At 43.7% G+C, this 16,685-nt stretch overlaps 1 protein-coding gene across 6 annotated transcripts in view; it reads right to left on the bottom strand.

The window, feature by feature from the left end:
- The window catches only part of NR3C2 (nuclear receptor subfamily 3 group C member 2), a 219,030-nt gene that overhangs the window by 4,269 nt on the left and 198,076 nt on the right, over positions 1 to 16,685 (bottom strand). For 5 of the 6 annotated variants that reach the window (XR_012775620.1, XM_075500932.1, XM_075500933.1 and 2 more), the window contains 2 exons: positions 14,343 to 14,473; positions 9,936 to 10,093 (listed from right to left, as the gene is read on the bottom strand). Coding sequence is in view for 5 of the 6 variants with exons in the window: in XM_075500932.1 (XP_075357047.1) it covers positions 9,936 to 10,093; positions 14,343 to 14,473 (289 nt within the window). In the remaining variant the exon portion in view is untranslated. The remainder of the gene's footprint in view (positions 1 to 9,935; positions 10,094 to 14,342; positions 14,474 to 16,685) is intronic. The other variant, XM_075500936.1, reaches the window with a different exon arrangement.

Raw genomic sequence — 16,685 nt, 5'->3', positions numbered from 1 at the left:
TTTATATGTAAATGCATTTTTTAATACACACCCTCCAAGCTTTTTTTCTGCTTACTACTCATTAAACTATAGAGGCAATATTTAGGGAAGTATTTCTTTTTGAAAAAAACCCTGAGTTCTCTGTTTTTGTAATGGTGGCTAACAGCACACTTTTGCTTTCTCTCAGTAGACTAAGCATAATGCTGAGAATTTTTTAAAGATAAAAATTTCTAATTAACTCTTCAATGACAGAGAAGCAAGCTTTGTTCTGTAACACCACAAGTACCGAGTCGCCTGTTAGCGTGGGACCCCCTCCACCAGCAGAACAGAACTGCACCTTACGCTGCGCCAGGGCACTCCTTTGGACCAGACCTCCTCTGGGTGGCAAGGGTTTTCACAGGTGAAACCGTATCACAGGTTCCCAAATGGCCACTGACAGCCATTTCGTAATCCTAATAAAGGTGGCCTCCAGCTGTAACAGGAATGTGAGCTGAAGTACTAAATGCCATACAGGTACCATGAGCTTTTTTGGGGTGTGGGGAAAAAATACCATGGGTCTTCAAAGCACCAATAAATTCAGTCTGACTTCTACCTTGTCTCAAGTTGTGGTGTTCTCATTTGTCAGTTACAGAGCTTCATTTTGGTCTGGATGTTATGGGAAACTTAATCACACTCAAGAATGAACATTAATTTTGGCTTTTGAGCATTTTAATTTGTTTTGTCTCTTGTTTTGTGCTATTTTCTCTGCACAGAATTGCAAACTGCAGCTTATCTTTGCTATAAAACAACACCGCCGTTAGAGTGAGAGAACTGTGAAGACAAGAAGACCTCTTCCAGCATCGCTGCTCAGGGAATTACTTCTATTTTAATGATAAAAACATGGCAAAGTAATCTCATGGCTCAACCTCCATGCATGCAGGCCTTTGCTGGGTTAGTTTTACACAGTGCTTTGATACAATTGAGGAATACTTGTTCATGACCTTTAGTAGCAGGAGAATGTTACTTCAAAACTAGTTTTTTTGGTTGCTGTGATCTAAATGAATCTCCTAAAGCCTTACAGTGTGTTGGAACCCTTTGCAATCTTTAAGAAAAACACAATGCGAGTCAGTCAAGAGGCACAGGCAAGTCAGCTTCTGAGGCACCCGTGAATGAAGCCCATCTAGGTTTCAGTTAGCGTATTAATTTCCATTGCAGATCACCAAATTACTGCGTTGTGTGACTGAAGAAAAAGTAGAGCCTCTGCTGTTTAAAAATTAGGAAGTTATGCACAGCTTAATTTTGGTGCCTTATGTCCTTGCAAAGGACTTAAACCACTTGTGTTTGATAAACCACACAAGCAGAAGTTTGTCGTTTCCATTCTTAACATGTAGAGTTGCACTCTGTAGTAAAGCCCGTGTTAAAGACAGAGTAAATGAAAGTGGACTTCTGGAAGGCAGAAAAGGAAATAAAAAAAAAAATACAGGCAGCAACAAACTAGCATCCTGTAGCACCATACCCTATTACTTACTTTCAGGACTTTCACAGCTGTTCTTGCAAACATATAAGCAATTTATGAACAACACAGAGAAGTGCTGAGATCACTCGAACGCATGACTTTCTGCTATTGAGCACTACATGAGTCTGTTTGCTGTTGCTTAATTCATTCCCGATGATCTGGCATGCCATGAGGCAATGCTAATTAATTAAACAGATGCATGCTAAATAAGTAGCATAGACATAATTTGGTTTTCAAGGGGAAAAAAATGCTGATGTTCAAAGGTTTACTTTACCCATTCGGAGGAGGTTGTTTCTGCATATACTGTGTGCCAAAAATATTCCAAACATAACACAAAACCAAACAAAGTGAAGGAAACTGTCTCTTGGTATAATCACCACTACCTCCTCCCTGCCTGTGTCATCAAATACCAGCACCTAAGCAAACTAAGCCTTGCACCCCACACAACCTTGATAATGACCCAAAGAACGTACTGCTTTTCCTAAACTGGAACAGGAGTAGTTTCACATCACTGAACGTAAGTGAGGGGGTTGGGGTCATCTCTGTCACACTGCCAACCATCCTCGCTGGGCTGATGGCTCACCTGTGCAATTCAAGCTAATTCCTGCCGCATCACGCTTGTGTGAAGCCTCTCAATGCAGTGAGATAGGTATCACAGAAAAGCCTGCGTGGAAACTATTAGTTCTGCCTTTTTAGCAAGCTTTTAGTAGTATCAAGTACATATGTATGTCTGGTGAATATGTGGACAAATGGGGAAATGAAAAATAACAACATTCATGAAGAAAGCATAATCTATTCTATACAATAAATGAGCTAGCAGTCCAGTGGAGGAAAACCAGGATGTGATCATGTATAATATCATAACAGCATTATGAGTCTCACCACAGAGAAGAACGGTTAAGTTTACACAGCAATTTAACAGACAATACCTAGAACCCCCTATCACATAGTACTCGGGTTTGGAGCCTTAAGGATAATACATATTCTATACCTATTTAGTCTGCTAAAACTATTGTTCCTCTCTTTCTTAAGCAAAGTTATCAACTTTAACATACTTGACAATAATCAACCACTTACTTTAAGAAAACGGCAGTACTAGGAAGCGCTCCGTGTGCGTCACAAGGAACACGGGACCGCGGTCAGGATGTTTTTAACTGCAACCTTAAAAGCTGCATGGCTTTTGGGGCTGGGGAAGTATTTCTAGCACTAATTTAAAACAAAGAGGAATGAATGTGGGAGGATTGAAGGCCAACTCAGAGGTACTAAAATGTAAACAATATGATAAGGTCAGCTAGAGAAGGCTGCAAGACCGAGAACTGAGCCACAAGCAGTACTCCTTTCTGCAGGCATGTTCTCATAGATTTTCAAGGTAACATCCCCCCCGCCAGCCCAGCACCCTTGGCATGAAGGTGCACTGAAGGGATGAAAAACTCAGGTTCCACAGGCAATGCTAATTTTGAAATTTGAGTACCTGCCTCTGCATCCCAAGCAACATTTGTCTGATATAGTTTTGATTATAACAGGTAAATAATTTAGCTAGTCTTTTGCTTTAAAAGAGAATCTCCCTTTTCAGTAAGGAAATGAAAAAGTTTGCTTTCTTTTGTAACACAGAAGCTCTGTCATTGCAGTGACACAAGCTATCCAGCACCTCTAAATCTGGCTTATGAATTTTCTAGATCAAATATACTTCTGATTGTTCTTCAAAGGCTTGTGAAATCCCTGTGCTCTAAGAACTCCTGACTACATTTTACCTGACCGCTTTTACCCTCTACTTCTGGTAGTTTATATTGGAAATGCTGACACCTCCTCCAGTACAGCAGCCTGAAAGGCAACTCTAATTAAGCAGTGTGAATGAAAGCACCACTGTTTTCACAAGCAGTGCAACAGTGACTAGAAACGTATTTACTTTCACGATCTCCGATTATTTCAGCTACTGAAGCACGCTTCTGAAGAGTTACAGCTTAGCAGAGCGCAGACAGTGCAGTTAAGGCCACAACTAAAATAATTTCCATTTCCTCGGGATGCAACCAGGACATTTTTCCTACCACTTTAGTAGGTAGCTGTTCAGCTCTCTTTGAAGCTGGCAAGAAAACATGGCTCGGTACCTTCGACGGCATTGCAAGCCTCGCTCTGCACGCAGGGGAATCAGGCCAGTGCCGGGGGACAGGAGCTCAGGTACCGCCTGCTCCTGGCAGGCAGCGCCGGGCTTTTCCCAGCTGGGTCCTGGGTATCTCCCAGAATGGAGACTGCAGCCTCTCTGGGCACGCAAATACCACTAAATAAATTAATGAGCTGGGTTGCAGGGATGCAGACACACAGGTCAGAATTATGACGTCCATGTCACCCAGACTGCTGTAAGACACGACAGCTCTTCTGCCAGCAAGTGGATCATCTGTTAGCTATAACCCTTCACCACTTCAGCCATTAATTATGAAGCTTTCTCTCCCTGCTACCCTACAGAGAGTGTGCTGCGTTTAAACCTTTTCAAGGCTGCAGAAGTCTTAGTAAGTCTGAGATTTTTACTTAATCAATCTTCGCATTTGTATGCTGTATTAAGCACCTCTGAGAAATAGGAGTATTAATCAAACATCATTTTCTGTTATTAGGGTGGGGGTTCCGTAAAATGGACTTTTTCACCCATACTGTTCTTCATAATTGAAAAAATGAATCCTTTAATGAAGTCCCTGAAGTTAATACAGTTACAGTGACCTTCGAGCACTTGCAGAATTTTTACAGCAAAAAGAATTGATTTTAGTTTGGCAATCGCACCATGCCCTTGTATTTCCAGAAACAGTAAGAACTGTCTTGATTTGCAAGGGTGCACATTTCTGTGCTCAGTTAGTTTCCTGACTTCAAAATCTCTCACAATCTCTGAGTGTGGTATGAAAGCCCACAGTCACTTCTCTACCAGGAGCATCTTTGTGATTAAGCCTACTGATACAGCAATTAAGACAGCAGTAGGGTAACAACACAATGCTGAGTAATTTCTTCCTATTATTAGCTACAGCTATTACTGTTAGAAACCTCAGTGTTCTCATATAAAAATGACACTCTAAAAACTTTCTCTGTCCCTTTCAGGAATGGGTCTCTGCCCGTTTCCTCCAGAGCACAGAGTGGGTGTGTGTTGGGAGGAGGCAACCTTGCAGCTCTACACGATGCAACTGCGCAGCCTTGGTGACTCCCTGCACCCGGCCAGGCTCCCTGAAAGGACAAGCTGCTGCCCATCAGCTGAGCAGCGGTATTTTGCCTCTTGCTTTCAAAACTTGCGTGTTTCAAACTGCGCAGGAGTCGGGAGCCTGCTGCCCTGCTAAGGTGAGAAGCAGCAGCCAAGGCCAGCCAGCCTCCTTCCCCCTGGCAGCAAAGAGCCCTGGGTGAGTTGGGGACCGTCGCAGCCTCCTGCTTTTTCCCCTTCATGCAGTGGATACAAAGCTCCTGCTTCACAACTGGTAAGGTTAAAAAAAACCATTGCCAGCCAGGTCTTGATTATTCCATTACCCCTACATTCCCTTTTGCTCCCAGTCCTATGAAAATCCCATGATGTAAATTAATTATTACTCTGAGGGCTCAGGAAGTAAATTATTCCCCTCCTGGGATGGCTCGTAGGCTGATTCTGAGGTACAGATGTCCTTTGGTGCCACAGTGGCTAATTCCTAGCTGCTTAACCCAAAGAGTAAAATCTCCCACAAACATGGGGAAAACGAGGTAAGTCCAAGGGATGAAGCCTCTGATTACACCTGTGCAGTGTATTTACCTCACGCTAGCAAGGAGTAAAAGGTGGATGAAATGCATATGGATTAGGCACTAACAGTATCTGACTAGAGCAAAAGTGGAACCTAGTTCTGCCTGGACAGGTGCATTTATCTGATTTAGGAACTGCACTCATTTCTTTGGGTTTTCTTCATAAACGTGCACACCAAAACCATAGCACTTGACACCTGGACGTGACATGGAGGAACCTGAGTTGAACTCATTTTGTATGCATGCATGCAAACCCACAGCATCACACATCAGTGAAGCATCCTCAGCCCTTGGCCAGGGTAAATTTTGAGCCAAGTCTCCCTTGCTCTTCTGTTGACAGTAGCAGGGTTCTGCCCTCCTCCAACAAACACCTATTAACGTGAAGGAGAAGAGATCCAACCATCACAAACTGAGCAAGACAACCCTCAGAGTAGCCTCTGTCCGCATTAGGGAGCTGGGAATCAACTTCTCACTTGACGGACGCATATTAGCTGCTGCAACACACACCCATGCACACTCTTACATTGCTGCTGCTTTTGTAGGGGCCACACCAGGAGTAGGGACTGGATCTAGCCTCTGAATAAACAGAGAAAATGCCTACTCTGAGAATTCAGGCACTGGGACTAAAACAAGGCTCCAAACAGCTCATCAGCTGTGGGACACAACTTTGGCAGATCAGTAGCAGGAGTAAGTGCACCCAAAGGTGTTGGCAACAGCTGAGGGGCTCATCTGTGGCTTCATATTTGTGGGATTAAGCACCTGCAGAGGCACATTTTGCATCCACTGCAGCATGCCTTGCAAACCTGCCCCTCGAGGATCTGTGCCCTTCTTCCCCCTGTCAGCTTTTTCAGTGAGTGTAATTCTGGCGCTCTCAGCCTATGGAAAGATCCACCTCAGCTATAAAGTATTCCCTTCAGGAACCATAAAAAATTAATTATTCAGCAGCATGAGCCTTAAAGAATTTATTTTCGTTTGGCAGAAAATATCAACAAGCAAATGACAGTGCAGTGCTCTGCCTTGCCAAGACAAGGGGAAGGTTCACATTAGGGTTTAATGTCATGGCATCGAAACAAAAGCCCTCTTAACTCAAAGTCTGTTTAGTATCAGCCAGATTGAAACCAAATTCAGCTTTTGTTCTGCAAACCGCCTAACCATACACTACACTCTCTATATGAAATGAGGCTTGCCATGCAAGACACAACCCTTCCTGCCAAAGCCAACAGGAGATGTTGAGGAGGATCCAAATGAAGTTTTTGATACCATGTGTAGTACATCTGTTTCTAATGTTCCTGCATGCCATTCGTCTGATCACATAACGCAGTTCACCTACATCCAAGCGCTGCATATGCATCTCTCCCTAAAATGCCCATGGCCATTCATGGGCACAAGACTGAAACCTTTATGTCCCGGGTAGAGAGGTCGGTTGTCCTTGCTACGCTATTGTTCTCAACATACAACGCTGCTTCGTGAAATGATGCACGCAGGCCAGCCGCAACAGCAGAAATACAATCCCTACAAGAAGGAAGTATGTTGATTATGTTGCTGCCCTCAACGCTCCCAGAAGATACCCGCACTGGGGTCCATCCACTCAAGCAAGGCTGAGCCATAGCACAATAGCGTGTAAATGGCAACAACCTACTCCTCTCTGTCATCTCATGCCGAGGGAGAGGAAGGGTGCGCTGTGTAACCAGGCTGAGGCTGTCAGCCAGCGCCTGCTGTATCAGCAACCCCTGCTTCCACACAGCATCATGCAAATAAAGAGCATTTTGGTGCACGGCAGCAGTGATGCAAACTACACGGCGGCCTGCAGGCATGCTCCTAAGGCCGAGTACAGGTGTGCGCACGCACGTGCGCAGAACCATTTATCTTGTCTGCTCGGGATGGGTTTCGATCTCTTATTTTTTAGTTGCACTTTTGGTGCTTTGAGGCTTTATGGATCATTAAATAAAGTTGCTGATTTTTTCAAATACTAAGTGCCTACCTGGCCCTTCTTGAAAAGTTTTTTTTTCCTTGCCTCGGCACTTTTCTACCTGCACATATGTTCAGTGTGTGGATGACTGATTTAGTATACCTAGCAATGTAAAACCATCGTTTGGGTTTTTTTTCTTCCTCATATTATGTAAGCCAAGCAGACTGCAATTTGATATTCCCATGTGCTTTATTTCACGTAGTCCTCAGCAAGACTACTTAAAAATGAGGCCGATGAAAGCAAGAGTGAAGGTGCAAAGGAGCAGTATTTTTTTAATTGTTTATCGCTACACTCAGGTAAAGCGGACTCCACGAATGACGAGATGCTGCTTTGCTCTGATGGAAAAGCTGGAGGCAGCAGGAGGGCTGAATAAGCACGAATTCTGCACAAGTCCCTTCAGGCTTGCGCTGCAAATGCCAATGCTGTGGCTACAGCAGCATGTAAACATTGGGCTCCAGTTAGACTGCTCAGCACCAAATATATTCTGATCCTCTAAAATTATAATGGAGTAAGTTAAAAATACATAGGTGACAGCTGAAAAAGTGTTCCTCCTATACTAAGGAACTGAGCAGAAAATTTGCATTTACATTGATAGAACGGAGAAATTATGCACTAGCAGGCAGTGGGGGGAGAAGAATAATTCTCACTTCTCATTAATATTATCACCACTCTAAATTTATTCTGATGGATTTCAAAAACAAAAAAATCAGTTTTAAAGAGAAAAAATAAACAAATGCCTTTGTTGAACAAGTCTCCAATATCATCTCTGAAAGGAAGCACTGTTGTGCAGACAACCGGCCTTTTTAACAGAGAATGCTGACAATGGGACTTTCTTTAAAAAGTCCTTTGTAAGAAAGTGCTCTATTAAAACAAAAGTAATGTAAAAATAGCTTAATTAAAAATTAAATAAAATGCAAGAGCAGTCTGCTTCCTCTGGTTAGTTCAGCTCCCAGTGGTTAATGCTGTGTTTTGGAAAATGTCTGTAGGACACGGTAGCATTCTCAGTAAGTGTGTCTGTCATCCAGTCACCTTAACCACGCTAACACACCCATTTAAATAACAAATCATAGACACTGCCTATTCTGAAGAGGATTAGAAAACTCCATAAATGCAGGGGTTTGTTATGCTGCCCTGAGGTTCAGATGTGAATATCTTGCAAATGATTTTATCACCCATCCCCTTTCTTTCCACTAAAACACTACAACTTCCTTTGCTGGCACGGAGCAAGTGAAACCCGATCTCTGAAGAATGAGCTATTACTGCAGTACTAATAATACTCTCCCTGCCTCCCACTAAGATTTGCAATGTTTTAATGAACAACAGAACAATATTTGAAAAATAATTCCATATGTACATTCTGTAAACAGACCTCAGGCTCTAATACAGATTTGACCTGAAGTGCACTGTACTGTACTGTCTCTAAAAAACGGAAATTTAAGTCGAGTACAAAGAAGTACATTTACATGCAGGCTCTGAAAGCAAGTGCTGTAGGTTCTTCACGCAGCAAAGTTACTTCCCTGCCCACCCAGGATGGAGTAGGACCGTTTTCTCCTTTGCTGCAGTTTACCAGTTTTTACTGGGAGGTGATGAGCACGTGCTGCTGGGCGTCAGCCTCTGCTCATGGGACCCCTCCTCTCTTGTCCCCAAACATGACTAAAGGTCGCTCCCACTGGCCCCACGAGTCTCCCGTCGCTTGCTGCACTGTGGTGCGGCTTCAGAGAAGATGGGCGCCAGCCCTGCTGGCCCCAGGCAAGGGGCTGGTGCCCAGGGCACTCTCAGGGGGCACTGGGGAAAACCCCTCAGGTTGAGGAGACCATTACGGCTGGGTCACTGGCTTCCTCTGTGGGGACTCCAGGCTCCGTTACGGAGAGCATGGAGATACACCCCCGCTGCTGCTCAAAGCATCTGGAGAGGTAAATCTCTGCACTTACCATTTTACTGGCTAGAACCGGGTTGCTCCCAACTGAACAGCTCAACGTTACGGATACCCCTTCTGAAATCGCAAGCTGGTCTCATGCACTAGGCACCTACCACCACCCTTCAGAGTCACTCTGGGCTGAGGCACCAGCAGCCTGGGTGTTTTGGGACTAAACTTTTCGTTTCCCATGTCATTCATCACATCTCACACCTGACGCCCGTAAAACAAACACCTCGCACTGGAATGAGACAGGCGGTAGAAATAACCTAACAATACAGCGAATCTTGTACTTGAAAAGCTCAAATAAAGCTTCAAATACCCAAGATAGCTCCAAGGTCTTAATACACCTTTTCAAGTCATCATTATTACAATCCCAGCTGTAAAAGATCACCAAATTAATTCAACACTTATTAGCACATCAGGCACGTTAGATGCACAACACTAATCTGGCACCTTTCATTGAGAAGCGACTCACGGGATACTCTGCGTGGCGCACTCGTGCTGTGTCTAACTTAGGGTCACAGCTAACATCGCTTCTCCTGCTGAAGAGCCTCTGACCCCACTAATAGCTCTACTGACCTTAAGTGAATCGTTGGAGGAACACACTACCATTTAACATAGGAGAAGGCAGCAGGACCCAGCCCTTAATGACTTATATTTTCTTATTTTACTTGGCAGTTGTCCTTAAATTCGTCTAACAACTTCTCTCAGATGTTCCTTTAAAAAGAATTTCTTTTTTTTCTCCCTGTTAGTTAACACAATTAAAGACTACTGGTTTACCTTAACTGAGAGATTTTTGCTTAACTTGTCTCCACTCCCTGAGGAGTTATACTTACATCATGCATGGAGTCAAGAAGTTTAGTCAGTTGGTAGAATCTCTGCCAGCTTTGCCCAGAGTTACTTGGACATTTAGTTACCATCTTCTTTAGTTCTTTAATGTAATTTGCCCTCATTTCTTCAAATGCAGCTTGGCTTTTGAGACCATCCTTGGGAACTGTCATTGAAAAGACAGTCTTATATTAATATTAACTGTATTGCTTATTCTTTTGATGTGCATACTTAAAAAGTTACACTAGTTAATGGATGAAGAATTAAACCTTTAAGCAAAGTCCATAATTTAACAGACATTGGTAAGGAATCAACAACATCATACAATTTTTCAAGTGATTCAAGCATCCTCTCCAGATCTGTGATTGCAGAAGCTGTGGCAGAGGACAAGATAACATCTCAGAAATACAACACATGCTAACCTCATGCTGAAACTGTTTTTAATACAACCCAAACACACACACACACAAAAAGGCAGATAGATCAAGGATATTTTTTTAGAAGTTGAAGAGGTGATTTATCATTCTTGAATGATTCCCCACACTTGGCAGAGGAGGGGAAGGTACAGAATTACAGCTGTTATGTGCAGAAATGCTAGACCAAGTGACACATTTTTATGGCATCAAGTAACATCTAAAATTTCTTTGAATGTTAGTAAACATCTGCATAACACCTAGAACAAACAGAGCCATTATTCTGCATGAAACAGAATACTATTTTCCAAACAGGCATCCTGACCCAGTGTTTGACCACGACATACTGTTTCAAGTATTTCTAGTGTCCTATTGAAGTTCCCATCTGCCAGAAGGATCATTTCACAAATGGGCTAAAAGTAGAGTTTTCTGATACTTTTTTACTGTGACTGATTATCAACAAGGCTAATTACAAAAGCAAATACCCTTGCACTCCAACAGGTTCTGCCCCAAACAGGAATGGCTTATAGGATCAGATCTCTAGGAAAACCCCAAGGAGGTTATTAACAACATTACACAAAATGTTCTGGTGTTTTAACACCTGGATTGGTTGAATACTGTTTAACCATCAAATATTTTTCTACTCTGCATCTCTTAATGCTAGTCCACAGAAGGAAAATAAAATACTACACTGTACAGGAGTGAGTTTATTTTCCAAGCAAGCCAGAAATCTATGTCAGAGCAAGCTAAATGGGAAGTTATTTGTTAAAAAAGGAAAGAAAAAAAAGGTGATATTCCAATTTAGCTTACCCTGACTTAACATCTTGACAGAAATGTCTTGTTCATCTGTTCCCTTCCCTTTGAAATCCCGTGAACTGCCTTCTATCCCACTGCAATCACATCATAAGCATGTAACAACCACCCAAATGGCTCCAGAGTAGAAGCTTTAAGAAAAAGCACCAGTATCTTCTATCACCAGTATCTACCAGAGCAATTTAGCAATGGAAAACAAGGAGGAGCTCTACCACCACATGAGCAGCAAGGACTTGTGACCATCAGGTGCTGGAAGGGGGCACAAGGAGGAATCTTTAGAAAAAGTCTAGGAGGTAACGCACCAACCTGCCTACCATTCGGTAAGTATTATATATTACATAAACATAATATTTAATTTTTAAATTCTAGATGCCAAATCTCTCAGTCAGTCAGCTGACAGATAGAAGAAACTATCTGGAACAGATGTACAAATTCAGTTCAAGCTGAATGAATACGGAGACACCAATCAAGATGAGTAAAGCCATCAGAGCATACTGTGGTCCTTGCACAAAATGCACAGGCTTTACAGTTCCTTTAATATTTACAGGCCTGTATTCCTACATGCTGCTTAACAACTGTTAGAGCCACTCTTTCTTTGTCTACTACTATGCATTTTACTGTTCTGTCTGAAAATTATTATACCATCACCCCAGCCAGATTATTAAGAAAGAAAGAAAGAAAGACCACAAATAAAGAGAACTCAAGCAAAACATGAAATTCTGGAGGTTTGCCCAGTGTTTCTGATTTTACTTATTAAATGCAGCAATGCTTTTGGCAAGCTCCCAAAATCTACAGTCTGTGGAAAGCAAGAAAACAATTGAGTTGTAATGTGTGGTTTCTTCCACATGTAAATGGAGTGAAACTTCCTTGATGTGGTCATCATGAAAGTTTCAGAATAACTTGTACTCTGCTCATCACACGATTCAATAAAAAATTTTAAATGAAAACAAACCTGGTGTTTTCTGTCATAAGGTTGTATCAAGGTGCAATCATTCGAAACCAGGTTTGCTGCCCTTCACATGACACTTTCTGGGTTTTATCACTGTCTTCATTTCCATTTCACTCTCCTCTCTCTAATGTAAATATCCCGATTCTCCCCAAACAAACTATTTTTAGTAGGTTTTCTAGTGATTGTGGTGTGCGTTTCAAAGGGACCCAGCTAGCTGAAGTTAATTGGCCAGTCTAATCTCGCCTAGCAGATTCTCACAATAACTCAAGTCATTAGTTAACACTCTCAGAAGGGTAGAATAATAAATACCTAGCTTAAAGAAATTTTGCTATGTTTTTAGAATGCCTTTAGCCTCTTTTTCTAAAGATTCTCCCCTTTTAGGGCTGATTAAAAAGTAGCAGAGCCAGATCTCCAGTCCAGACACTCTCGAGAACATTTTGGGAGCTAGACCCCCCCCAAGCACATCCATGTTAAGCACTGCTAGTTGCTTCTGGAAAGACCATGAGTGACAACCTTCAAAAAAGCCCATTTAACCCCCAGGGCTACCCCGGAGCATATCAGCTCCCCACAGTCCCAGTTTCACCAGCAGACCATCTCCTGAACCCTCGGTGGAGTGGGACCCGGGGGTCAGACCCCACAGGCTGGGACACAAAGCACTCCCAAACTGGCGGCATCTCTCCCTGTCCTGGGGAGCTGGAACGGCTTCAACGGGAGGGAGGGAGACAGACAGCTGAGCCCAAAAAACTTACAGCCCCAGGAGGTTTCTGTTAGTGGCTCCAAATCCCCTCCAGCCTCACGTCCTCCTTCAAAGGCAAGTACTTTAAACCACAGAGCTACCAGCTGGGTGGGACGGGCGAGGTCTGAATGAAAGGCACCGCAGACAGGGAGAAAGTGCCCGTCCCACCACCTCGCCTGAAGGGGCTGCCACTCAGCTCTGCTGGATGCTGCAAATCCCTTCATAGGCACCTAACTCTGCCTGCGGCCAACGTGCCCAAGCCATGGCTGGGGACTCGGGAGGCTCCTGGGCGTCTAAATCTGCTGCTGCATCAGCCCGCTCTGGCGTCCTTTAGTGGTTTCGGCGATAACTGCCTTCCAGTGCTGCGCAACTAACCCCTGTTGCGTGCCATTCCTTTCTTCTCTCAGCTTGCTGGGGCAGAAGATGGGGTGATGGGAGAAGACAGCAAGATCTCAAAGGGTGCGCTGGGCTCCGCTTGCCGCCGAATGGGAGACACTCTGTGCAGCACGAGCCCGGGCAGCCCCCGGCCCTGGCAGCCTCCAGCGTGTGTCCTGCTGCCAACAGCTTGCAAGTGAAAGCCAGAATAAGCGCAGCAGCCCCTTTGATCTCCTGCTCCGCCTCTCCCTGCGCAATGCCCCCACATCCAGCCTCCTTCTGCTGGGGGAATTCTTGCCCGGTGAGTTCACTGAAGTGACATCACGAATGCCCACCAATCGAGCTAATGCGTTATCTCATCATGACGTCACCGAGTGGATCCCACAAAAAGGAGCATGATTATATAGAAGAAAGTCTGTTTACAGGTAATTAGCTTTTTCATCAAGACTGATGGAAAAGTAATGTACAAACTGCCTGTGTATTTATACAATTGTTCTGGGACAGGAGTTTTTCAGTATTTTCAGTAAGATAAGATCAAGAGATCTGCTAATTACTACACAGTGCTGTAACAAACACCAAGATGTAATTTTGTATCTTAAGAAAACTCAAAGCATGACGCTCGAGAGAAAAATAAAGCGTGCACTGTCATTTATTAAACTTTCAGAGCCCTGTAAAAGGGCTTACCATTCTCAATTCACTTGGCATTGGAAAATTAACCATTTTGCAGTACAGGCAACATACATCTTTTGATCTTGAAGGTGACGTTAAGTCACCCAAACTGGTGGCTTTGAGTGTTGAGTGGGGATTTCTCTCCAATGCCCAAAGCTGCTGCACTTTCTTGGCACGCCTGGCCAGCTTGAGCGGTTCCCGTACAGAGAGGGCGGCCAATGCCCCTTGCCCGGCCACTCCCGTCCTTCCAATACACATGACACATTCAAACTGCAGAGACAGTTCCCATGCTAACGGAGAGTGAGATCTGCAGATAAACCCCAAGAGATAAAACCAGGCTTATTCCTGCAGCCCTGATGGAAACAGTTTGGCTCTCTTGTCACATTAGTTAAAATCATTGCACCTCTTTGTGAATTGGAATATTTTCAAGTATTCCCATGTAACCGTGAATCTAACTTACCTGTGCTTAACAACAGCAAGACTTTCATTATAGTGTACTCCTCAAAGCTAAGCTGCAAGCGAAAAAACTGCAGACTGATCTGGTGCATCCCCTGGCACAGTTCAAACATAGCAGACTGGCGCATCCGTTCCCTGCAAAGAGAAGGAAAAAAAATCCAGAGGATAAATACGGGAAAGTGCAACGTGCACGGGGCAGCCCACGTATGAGGAAAGCGAGGTGTGACCTGGAAACCAAGCACTGATCGCGCAGAGGGCAGCAGTAAGACACACCGCAGCTGCAAAGTCCAGGTTAAGTAAGGGAGCTGGGGACTACGGAGATGAAGCTGGAGCCCTGCCAGCCCCGGAGGGCTGCCTGGTCCCCGTGCTCCCGGGATGGCAGAAAAACCCACTGCCTGTGAGCTTTGGGGGACCTGGGCATCGCCTTGCTCAACTCCTACGCCATCTGCAATGGATGGCTGAGTTCACTTCACTACCCAGCAGACTACAGGCAGCATTAACATCCATCCCGCTAAAAGAAACAAAAACAAATGTAATTTGAGTTTTATACAGTGACGATGTTAATGAACTGGCAAAAATGTTTTAAAATGTGTTTGAATTGTCAGCGCTTGTTCAGCTCTGCTCTGGCTGATGGAAATGAGCCTGCTGGAGGGGTCAGAACTGGTGCAATAGGGGAAGCTAAACCCGTTGCATGCACGTTTTAAATGATACATCCCCCATCGGTTGACGTACAGGTGGAAACGCGTTTCAGAAGTGTCTGGTGCAGAGATGAGCTGGGGGAAAGGATGGCCAAGGAGGACTGACAGCCTCACACCTGCAGCCCGCACCACTTGGGGCGGTCAGCCCTGGCCCCAGCCCAGCAGCCTCCAAGGCTGCCTGCAGCCACGGATAACAGGAAAACCCATGGCAAGGAGCGCTGCTGCCCACTGTGCACGGTCAGGTCCACAAGCCAGCAGGGCCTGGGGATCAGGGATTTCCACCGTGCCAGCAGACATCTTGACTCTTCTCATCCTGAATAACAGTCCCGTAAAAATACGCTGGCAGGTCTGGAAAATGGGGAAGTCATTTAACAAAAATAAAATAAAATGCATGACTTCATATTACCGCCTTTACGTCTACTGAGGTGTCTGAAGTTAAGAAACGATTGGGATGACCACTGCCTCAGCCAGCAGCACTTATGCATCCTTCCCAAGTAACCTCCATTTCAAAAATCTCTGATTACTGCTTTTCACAGAATCACAGAATCATATACGTTGGAAAAGACCTTTAAGATCATCAAGTCCAACTGTTAACCTAATGCTACCAAGACCACCACTATACCATGTCCCTAAGCACCTCATCCAAACGTCTTTTAAATACCTCCAGGGATGGCGACTCAACCACTTCCCTGGGCAGCCTGTTCCAATGCTTCATAACCCTTTCAGTGAAGTAAAATTTCCTAATATCCAGTCTAAAATTTTTCCTCAAAATGCAACAGGTCTAGTTCCAAGGATGAAAGTGTAGGAACAACAAGGAGAAATGACTTCCCAGTTGCTGAAATTCTTGTTAATATACTACACTGGACCTCCTACAGGGAATTCTTAGTCAAATTGTTGCAATGGTCTCTTATTCTGAAATATTCTCTGAAATATTCAAAAATTCTGTATGTTTTTTCCCAAAATAATAATCTAAAATAGTCTGGAATAAAGGAGTATATAAGACAGTCTCATTCATTAATAGAGATTTTTGCCTGTTAAATCATAAAATAATAAGGATACATGACTTGTATCCAGTTTACTCTTTTTTTCTTTAAATATCCTTTGATACATTTAGCTGCAGACCCTATCTCTCTTCTCTGAGGCAACCCCAGGCTAACCTGTCCTGCACAAATTTCAGTCAGAATTAGCTAGGATTTTGCTATATTTCTAAAGCCACTATCCCAAACCACAACAGCTACAACAAAGAGTCACTGAGAATTGCCTGTCTCATTTTGAAACTACGATATATATGTGGGTATTTAGACAAGGCGCTATAATTGTTCAGTGACCACTACTTTTTTTTTTTTAATTGCTCAACAACAATTGTCTATATTTCTTCAAACATTTTTTCACATAATTGGGGAATTGGATGAAGTTCAGCTAATTATTTTAACCAAGCAACTGCCTTTTCAAATATACAAATTGGCTGGTGAAAGAGAAGAATCATACTGTGTGCAAACAAAAACTGACGTAATCTTCCTGGTGTTTTATTTCACTACTGCCAGAGCAGATTTTATTTTCCTCCCTAATACTAATAAAGCAGACTCCCCATTGTTATATGGGCTCTGCACTTTTCCCCCACTCCACCCTCTTCTTGAGACTAAGAACTT

This window comes from Mycteria americana, chromosome 4 (assembly GCF_035582795.1).
Source record: "Mycteria americana isolate JAX WOST 10 ecotype Jacksonville Zoo and Gardens chromosome 4, USCA_MyAme_1.0, whole genome shotgun sequence".
Lineage (NCBI taxonomy): Eukaryota > Metazoa > Chordata > Aves > Ciconiiformes > Ciconiidae > Mycteria > Mycteria americana.
This window is presented reverse-complemented; position numbering and strand designations above follow the sequence as displayed.